Here is a 10130-nt window from a genome sequence, read left to right on the forward strand (position 1 = left end):
TATCATATAGTAAACATACTTATCTTTAAAAATGTTTATGCCTATCAAACTTCTAAACTTCGAATAACTATTTTTAAATCATTGAAATACACATGATTTAATTAGAGTAAATGTAAAGAAGATAATTGGAAAAAAAATGATCAGGTAATAAACCGAAATGATGATTGAAAAAGACAGGTGATAAGTCGTATGATACGTTATGTGCCACTTCGGGCACGCGTGCTGTAGGTTCGTTACCCCCGGTTTATATTGAGAGAGAATATATAACCAATAAACTGAATCATCGAGATGCCACGAACACTTTTGTGAAATTATAAGACTGCAGAATTTTTAAATAAATAAATATATTTATCTTGAGATAATATATTTGAATTCATAAATCTGTAGTCTTTTTTTACTGTTTCATAAAGAGATTGGTGCAAGTCTTCATTTTGTTTTAAAATTCATGTTTTAAAAAATATTACCAACATATTTTGCTTTTCAAAACAAAATTTTGTGTTGTTCAGGTCTGAAATTAAGGCCTGATGAAGTTTGATATTAAAGAATGAAAATGTTAATATGTTTTCAAATTATAACAACAAAAAAAATTTTAGATCAAATCATATAATTCAAAGTTTTATTTTATTATTTGCAAATTAACAAGTTATAGGCCTAATATATTTTATAAGATTTTTAACCTGTTAGATATAATCAGCTCCCCTTTTTAGGGTTATAGACTATTGCTATATAATCAGAAAAGCTCAAAAGGAATCATAGATACAAAAGTAATTCTTTAAGAGATGTATTCCTTCAAAATTTGCTCTTGTATTCTCAATTAAAATGAGATAAATGGGTTTAAAAAAAAAAGCAAAAATTTATACATTGGTCAGGATAAAGTAAATTTATTAGTTACTCAGCAAGAAATAAGTTCAAATTCTTTGAGTAATTATATCAATATTTTTCCTAAATGTAAACTGAAAATAAATATGAAGCGTTATTGACAATAAATGGTTGCTACTAAGGTTGCTACAAAATCATGCTCATTCCACATGCACACACACCCATATACCATATTTACTCGCATATAAGATGAGGTTTTTATTCATTTTTCACTGCTTCAAAAACTTAGGTCATCCNGAATTTCGAATTTTAATTAAAAATAATATATGTTTATCTCATATTCAAAATCCGTAATATTTAACATAATAGTAATGAAGCTATTGTAAAATTTGATATTTTTAAGAAATTTAATTAACAGTCGTTTTGATGTTTTTAATAACTCGCACAATCGATTATAGACATTATACGATGATTCGTTTAGCCCGCAACTAGCTGACAAGTTGAAGTAAGTAAACCAATGACAGATTTTTTTTTTTTTTTTTTAAACTCTTTTCGTCCTGTGGGTACTAAGAGGGCCAATTTTAGCAAGCCCACTATGGGTGATGAGGGACGAGAACCGACATATCAGGACGAACCACCCCCCGAAAAATTCTTGGGGATTTAGCGATCCGTCAAGATACGAACCCGGATCCCCCAGAGTGGTAGGCCGCCACCTAGATCGCGCGGCCATCCGGCCTTACCGATGACAGCTAATTTATTTATCTGCTTGCTATCTATATGCATTCTCAATAGTTTCCTAAACTTGAAATTTAAATAAAATAATGAAATGAACAATATTTTACACCCTTTCCATCGTTTATTTTCTTCATTTATCATAGTTTTAATTGTTTTGATTTAATTAATATAAAAACAAAATATTTATAACAAATAAATTATTTTCCAGTTTTTATATAAAATTTCTCACTTTTTAAAATAAATTATTATTTTTTAATATTTTGTTTATTACATACGCTAAACAAAAATACTTTTCGTCGTCAAGAAAAATAGGAAACGTATAATTTTAGAAGTTGGCAACACTGTAAGATGAGCGGGAATGTCAACTGACAAGTGAGAGTAGCCGGTAAGCTACTGTTAAGCAACATTTGTCTTATTTTATAAAATATTAACAGGACTGCACTGATATTACTGATAAAATATTAACAGGACTGCACTGAATTACTGCACAAGTACCATTTGGTACTTGTGCAGTAATTCAGTACCATATCTTTTATAAAATATAAAAATGGTATAATTACTGAATTTGTAGAATTACCATACTCTTGAAGGCTAGTGTTTGTAAAAAAATGTACAGAGTGATTCAAAATGGAGTATACAAGTTTGAAAGTATATAGAATTGATTGAAGTGTTAATTTATAACGAAACACATCAAGTTTTTCTTGTATAGTGCTGTAGCACCAAATGCTGTCACTGCAAAACATACATTTCAAAATGGCTAGGTGCAGTAGGTGCTTACTATGTGTTTTGGTTTGAGAAACAAAATCTGTTATGATGGTTCAATAGAATTTTCGCAATTGGTATTGTAGAGATTCTCCGGTAGATGTAAAATTTACTCTAGGTGGTATGTATGGTCGTCGGAATTAGATTAAGAAGGATGGAGACGGATTTCTTGTTCAATAAAGACATGCTTGTTACTTGTTCAAGTAACAAGCATGTCTTTATTGAACAAGAAGCGGTACAGAACTGAATGTGGTGCGCAGGCGCGCTACCAACTATATACATTTAATAATTGCCAGAGATGGCACTGCAATACATAGCACTAGGAACTGAAATTTCATTGAGATTGGTTGTTCTGTTTGCCATAACAAATCTGGCCGCCAATTCTGATTTTGTTGTGGAACAAGTGAAAGTGGGTTTTGATCATAGTTGTGGGAAATCAATGCAATGTTATTTCATGAAACTGGCATTTCACAACCAATTATTTTTCAAGTTTTATAAAATTTTTGCACTTAAAACCATAGATTTGTAATGCTGAAAAAAAATATGATGTCAATAAGGTGGCTTGTTAGAAATACTGTGTAGAAATGTTGTATAGTATTGAGAAAGACAAGATGTTCCTAGATAACATTATCTTTGGTGATGAGTTGATATTTTATCTTGGTAGTAAAGTGAACAGCCAAAACTGCAGGATTTGGGCTTTTGAAAATCCACATGCAACTGTGGAACATGTTCGTGACACTCCAAAAGTTAATGTGTCTTAGTGCTTTATCTTTGCTAAGAGGTTTGAGCTTTTAGCAAAAATTTCATGAAACTAATTACTTGCATAAATGGATATTGTACACTTTTAAATTATATTTCTGCTACTTCTAGATAAATCAAACTTTACTAAAAATTTTTCTTTTTTGCTTTAAATAATTTTGCTGCTGACAATAAATATATTTGAGAATGGAATAATGTTGAATTTTATTTTTAATAGCTCATGAACTTTCATGATATTTAATATAGAAATATCGCTTCTATATTGAAATTCATGATAGCAATATCCAATTTTTTCAGTTGATTTTTTTCAAAAGGTTGGAAATAAAATAAAAATTTTATAAATTATTGTAAAAGTCTTAATTAGAATTATTTTATATGTCATCATATTAAAGTTTTTTACATTGTTGTAGTTTATAATTTTTTTAAAATTAATTATAACAATTTTTAAAATGATCAGTTATTCCATAAATTTTACTTTTACAACATTAATTTATGTTTAATTTTTTTTAAAGACAAAAAAACATGGGTGATGCTCTTTATTTTCGTCAATTGCTTCAGAATAAAACTGATGAATTTCAAAATCTTTGTGTAAAATGGCAAGATATTTTACAAGGACAAGAAAATGTTCCAGAAGAAGGTATGCTTTTTAATTATAAATTACTCGAAGTTAAGAAAATGTATTTTATTTTGATATTAAATTCATTATATTATACTGTTTTAACAAACTGCATACAGTGGGTGATCGGTTAACGAAGAAATCGGATAACAAACACTTTTGCAAAAGATTTTTATGATCAGACAACGAACACATGTTCGGATAATGACCACTTCACTGAACAAACACAAGAAGAAGCGATGTAAAATAATGAATACCGATTGGTCTCCCTTTGTCTTCAGGCAACAATTCGAAACTTTTTGGAGCGTGGGAGACGTTGGCATCAACCAGTATATACTGATTGGATAGTATTCCCCTGAACTTTGAAACTCTCTCTTGTAATTCCAGCCTTTTATATTTCTGACAGAAACAATTCTTTTACGTTTTCTTCTGAAAATGCGGATTTATACTGATATCTGCTATTAAAGATGTTTTGAAGAAGTGGGAGGATGTCAGAACAACTGTCTTAAAATGGCATCCAAACCAGGTTGAGGTTAATAGGCCTAGGGATCTCTACAATCACAGTGCTATTAATTACTTCTGAAAAATCATGAAGAATACAGAAAAGCAATTGACATTGGACAGATTCTTTAACCACAAAAACATAAAAAACATGACTAATAAAAATGCAAGACCGTGTAAATATATATATTTTTATTATTACATATGAATAAATGTAGTAAGAAAGTATATATTTTTTATTTTTTTGTGGTCTCCAGAACGAATTAATCAAATTCCCATAGAAACCTATGGTAAATCGATAATCGGTTAACGAACAATTCGGATAGCGAACAAAGTCTTGGAACAGATTATGCTCGTTAACCGATCACCCACTGTAATAAGAATTAATGATTATTTCATTGATTTTTGTTTTAACAAATGAAAAAATAATTGTGTATCTGTTATATTTATGTCCAAGAACTGAAAACCAGTTTATTCCTTCTCAAACTCCGTATTCATGAACCAGTTTTTTCATTCCAATCCCTCAAGGACCAGCACATTTGTGAAATTAAACAAAAAAATAATTATGAACAGAAACAGTTCAAATACATTTTTTTGTTTTTAATTTTAATTTTTAGAGTAAATTAGTAAGAAAAATACAATAACAACTTCATTCCGATCATTTTGAAATAAATAGGTTTGTGTGCTGACCACTTTCATGTAATTTCCCAGGTTGATTCAAATTGTCTGTCCATCTTTGTTATTAAATGTTTAAATAATAAAGAAAAACAAAGGTGATAAAATAACATGCTCTTAAAAGACATTTTAAAATAGTTTTATTATTGTGATACAGTATGTAAAATTGAAATTTTAAGTGAAATCTCATCATAACCCAGTAATAAACTGTTTGTAGATCATAAATCACTCTTTAAGTAGCACTGATGTAAAGCATTTTTGATATTAAATATTTGTCAAAATTACTATGTATTTAAAACTTAGAAAGTTCTATAATCCAATTTTACATGTAATAAAATTTATTACATTTGTTCTAAAATGTTACTTTTATATTTAAAATAATTATTTTTTGTCAGTGTTTTTTCATTCATACGTAATTTTGCCATCATATACTGGTATTTTTGAAACCGTGCCAGTAATTTTTAATTTAAACAAAAAATATTTGTCGTATTTATACAGACACTTGGCCAAATGTCTGTATAAATACAATAAATATTTTGTGTTCGGATTATATTTCATATATTTAATATTACTGTATTTATCATATAAGATTTATATGCTCAATGAATTTACTTAAATAATCATTTATAATAAATATAGTCTAGATCAGGGGTGGCCAACCTTTTGCATACCATGCGCCAATTTTTTGATAGACGAGTTCAGATGCGCAGTGGCGTACCGTGGGTGTTAGCCGCCCGGGGCGGAGAAAAATTTCGGCCACCCTTTAATCAGGTATTTCAATTTAAAAGATCAAAATTCAGTTGTGTGAAAAAAAAATTAATAAAAAATGCGGTGGTGGTGTAGTTACCCGTACAAAATAGTCCCGTTTGACATTAGTGGCATACACGATTGCGAATGTATCGTGAATCGTAGAAGCAAAAAAAAAAAAAAAAAGGTCAACAGGTGTAGCAGTCCAACCGACTCGTGGACTGTCCGGACGGTAGCACTGTCATTTAGACGCCTATGCACTGATCGAAAATAAACATACATGCATACACTGTAATTTACTATGTGGAGAACACTCATTTTATCTGTAAAGTTGATTGCAACGAATTGTGCAACAAATGAACTTGCCAAGACAGACTATAAAAAATTAATTTTCTATGTAATATTCTTAATTGCAAAGAAGCCAAATCTGGCAATGTTGCTCAGAACTGACTAAAGCGCCACTTGTAATCGTCCAATGCACCAAGTTTGGCGCATGCGCCACGGTTTGGCCACTCCTGGTCTAGATCATGATCTTGAAATAAATTTTATTGAAAATATAAAAAAAAGCTTAGAACACAACTGTTCTTCATGGATAATTTGGGATGAAGATTTTATTCATCTCTTCTCAATGTTGAATACATCTAACTAAGGAAATACAACTCTTACATGTGATAAATGAATATTCTTTTTGTTGCAAATTAAACTGCATACTTTAATTACTTTAATACGAAATTAGTTTTTCCAGATTCAAAAAGGAAAGTGATATTTGAACTGAAAATCTTATAGAAAATTCTCAAAATTCATTTTTTAAAAAAAGGATACACTGAATTCTAACTTATCTGGAAATTTATTAAAAAAATGTTTATCTTTAATTTTTTGTGATGCTTCCTTTAACATTTACATTAAAAATAAGCAATGTTTATGCACATAAGTGTTTTTGGGTTGTTTTTCTGCATGTGCTTTCGTATTCTGGAAATTTTTATTATTGATACATACTGATATCTACTCTATATTGATTATATACTAGATATTCTGCTATATATACTAATTAGGGTTTTTTGATTGCTCTTCAATTTTCAGTTTAAAAAATTCTGCCATTAGGGATGTGTAAAAGTTGTATTTCCCCTGTAAGACAAATCAAGTTTTTTATTTAATGAGCAAAATTAAATGCCACAATAGTCTTGCCACCTTCTGTAATGTAAATTCATAATAGTTATAAACATAATTATTTGATTTTCAGTAATTTTAAGTATTTTGAAAAATATTAAAAATGTTCAATAATTTCATTATTGGAACAAACGTAACTCATTTGCATTTAATTTTTTCCATGATTGTTAATTTTTAAAATTTTTTATTTTTTTAAACTTTCATAAAAATAATTGTGAGTATTCATAAAATTTATTAGTACAGGGACAGATATATCTTTCAATTGGTCAAGCCCAGTTACTTATCAATGAGAGATTTTCTCAGTTTTCTGGATTAATAGACAAGTGTGAATTTAATTTAGATGATAAACTAGTAACATGTGATGATCTTCAAGGATTTTGGGATATGATATACATACAGGTATTTTTTATGTTTATATTTTTCTTAGAATCTTTATTTTATTTTATTAATACACTAAATATATTTCAGATTGCTGATGTAGAGAAAAAGTTTGAATTATTAGAAAAAATGAAAGAAAATAATTGGCAGTTGAAAACTGATAATGAAAGTTCAGTTAACATTAAAAATTCTAAAAAACAGGTATTTGATATATATGTAGATTTTACCTATTATAGAATATTTGAAAAAATAATGTAGAATTTCTTCTTTCATATTTAATCTTAAAATTTTTATAAACTTTTCAATTAAACATTAAGAATTAAAAACAATAAACAGCATTGTGAAGCCGTCTAAAAATTCTTGCAATTTGATATGATAAAAAAAAATACATCTGAAAATAAGATGGTATATATTGATTAGCCATGTAAAGATTAAAAATATATGAATTGAAATATATAGGAATTAAAAGCATCAAATTAGAATTTATGGAAGAAATTTTATATCTGGAAGAGATAATTTTATATAAATGATTTGTATAAAATCTTTCTTCCATAAATTCTAATCTGATGCTTTTAATGCCTGTATTTTTCAATTCATATATTTTTAATCTTTGCATAGATAATCAATATATATGTTATGGACAAAGTGATTAATCGGGCATTATGAATAATGACCAAATAGGGCAGGCAGTGTGATAAATATTGATTAATTTATCAAATTGCCCGGTCATTATGAATACTGCTATCACCTAGTCAGGCAAAGTGATAATAATAAGTTGAGGAGTGATCATCTGACAATCGGTACGCTGAGTTGCGTGTGCGTATCATACAGCGTTTAGTACAGAATTTTAAATTTGATTAAAAAAACCCCACTTATTTCATTTAGAAATATTTATTTTTTGTAAATTATATCAAAGTACTATTAACTATATTAATTAAACTAATATTAACGAAAAATATTATTAACAATTTTTGGTATAAATTATATAAAAAATTAAATGTTTTTTAGTTTATTTATTTGAGCAATTAAGATTTTCATGACATTTGGAATTACATAATTTTTTTTATTTGGTAGCAGTTGCATCTATTAGATTTTCAACCAATTTTTCAGCAGCATTAACTATAGTTGTGGCCTTCAGAAATTGATGACATTCTTGCACATTCTCTAAGCGAAATTTCTGCACCCGGTACATCTCCAACAGAAATAAAGTTTTCTTTACAAACAGTAAATTGGTTTCTGGAATATAATAGATTTAATATGCCATGTTTGGTACCCAGTTTGTAAAGGTTTTTATCTTTAACCGCAACAACGACACCTAAAATATTTTTTCCATCACTGCGGGCTCGATCTACATCAGGTACACGAATCCTTACTGTATCATCAACAATAGCTGCTGTGTATTTGGAATTTGATGTATTAATCATTTTTTCTGCTTGCTTTTTAAGATTAAACAAAGCCCTTGTTTTAGACACACTTCTTATTTTTTCTTCTATTTTTGGATCAATTGTTTGGATTGTTTCTTCTTCATTCACCAATTCTGTAATACTAATAACATCCTGGTTTAGATTTTTTTCAAGTGAAGACGATGTAGATCTTTGAACTTCATCAGTTATATTGCTATGTAAGGGTGGCATTATCAAATAATATTTCATAATATTTTCTTGGAAGGTACCCGGACTTTCAGAGTTTGAGCAACTTTGACTTACTTCGTTGATAGTTCTAAAAAGTCTCTGTAGATCCTCTTTCGTATTAACGTTGAACAACGATTCGTTGCGTATAAAATTTTTTAGTCCAACTTTTAACTTTGCTTCAAACATGGCCTCATAGGGGCTGCAGTTTATACCAGTATGATGCGCTCGATTTTTCATCAGTGGTACAAAACGTAATCCTTCCGACCATTTGTTAGTATTGTTAATCTCCAACCAAGAACTAAGCATATTTTCTACGTCTTGATTACATCTTTCTACTGAACCCTGACTTTGTGAGTGCCTGGGCTTTCCATGCACCATTTTTAACTCGGACCACATATTACACATTTCTTTGATAATGTTATTGGCGAATTTCCTGCCATTATTGCTTTGTAGAATACTTGGTGCACCGAAAATTGTAAAAATATCTAAAAGAACATAGGCTACTTCTTCAGCCCTTTTGGTTTTTAACTCGTTTAATCGGTTGTTGAAGTGATTATTCATATCACTTAATAATTCCTCCATGATCGTTCTTTTGTCAAAGAAGAAAGATTAACTACTGGTCACATAAATTTAAAATTCGGTACTAAGTGCAATACGCGTGAGCAAGTAAGACGTAAGTTCTGATTTGCTAACATATGTCGGATGATCACTCCTCAACATATTATTATCACTTTGCCCGACTAGGTGGTAGCAGTATTCATAATGACCGGTCAATTTGATAAATTATTGAAATTTATTACATTAATGCCCGATTTTGTTGGTCATTATTCATAATGCCCGTATTAATCACTTTGTCCATAACATATATACTAATGACAACCATTAAATACTGGCTATTAAAAACTTAGACTACACTTTCAATAACTAAAAACCAGCAAAATAATTCACATAAATTCAGCAAATGTGAGTTATTTTGCTAATTTTTGGTTATTGAGTGTATAGTCTAAGAATAGATATATATTATCTTATTTTCATATGTAGTTTTTATTTATTTATCATTCCTAAAGAAATTTTTGTCATAATTGAATAATAACTGTAGATTTTGTTGGAATGGAATAAAAGTTTAAAATATTAATATATCAATAATTTTTCTTAGTTAATTTTACTTCTAATTAATAATAATGAGAAATATTCTATATTATTATTATTTAAAATTCTTAAATTAAATGTTATATATAGTTTCATTACAAAGATTCAAATGAAATATAAATTATAAAACTATTATTATATTATTTTCAGTTAAAACATTTTTTTTAATATTTGTTTATTGTAACTTATGA

At 28.5% G+C, this 10130-nt stretch overlaps 1 protein-coding gene across 1 annotated transcript in view; it reads left to right on the top strand.

Moving 5' to 3' along the window:
- The first annotated feature begins 3077 nt into the window (after positions 1-3077).
- LOC111639816 (disks large-associated protein 5-like) overlaps positions 3078-10130 on the top strand; it is a 24071-nt gene continuing 17018 nt past the window's right edge. Inside the window, exons 1-4 of the mRNA XM_023385769.1 lie at positions 3078-3097; positions 3588-3712; positions 7020-7180; positions 7250-7360. Coding sequence (XP_023241537.1) covers positions 3598-3712; positions 7020-7180; positions 7250-7360 — 387 coding nt within the window. The 5' untranslated portion in view covers positions 3078-3097; positions 3588-3597. The remainder of the gene's footprint in view (positions 3098-3587; positions 3713-7019; positions 7181-7249; positions 7361-10130) is intronic.

The sequence above is a fragment of the Centruroides sculpturatus genome, unplaced genomic scaffold (assembly GCF_000671375.1).
Source record: "Centruroides sculpturatus isolate CEXI.00-Female unplaced genomic scaffold, Cexi_2.0 scaffold1096, whole genome shotgun sequence".
Classification (NCBI taxonomy): domain Eukaryota; kingdom Metazoa; phylum Arthropoda; class Arachnida; order Scorpiones; family Buthidae; genus Centruroides; species Centruroides sculpturatus.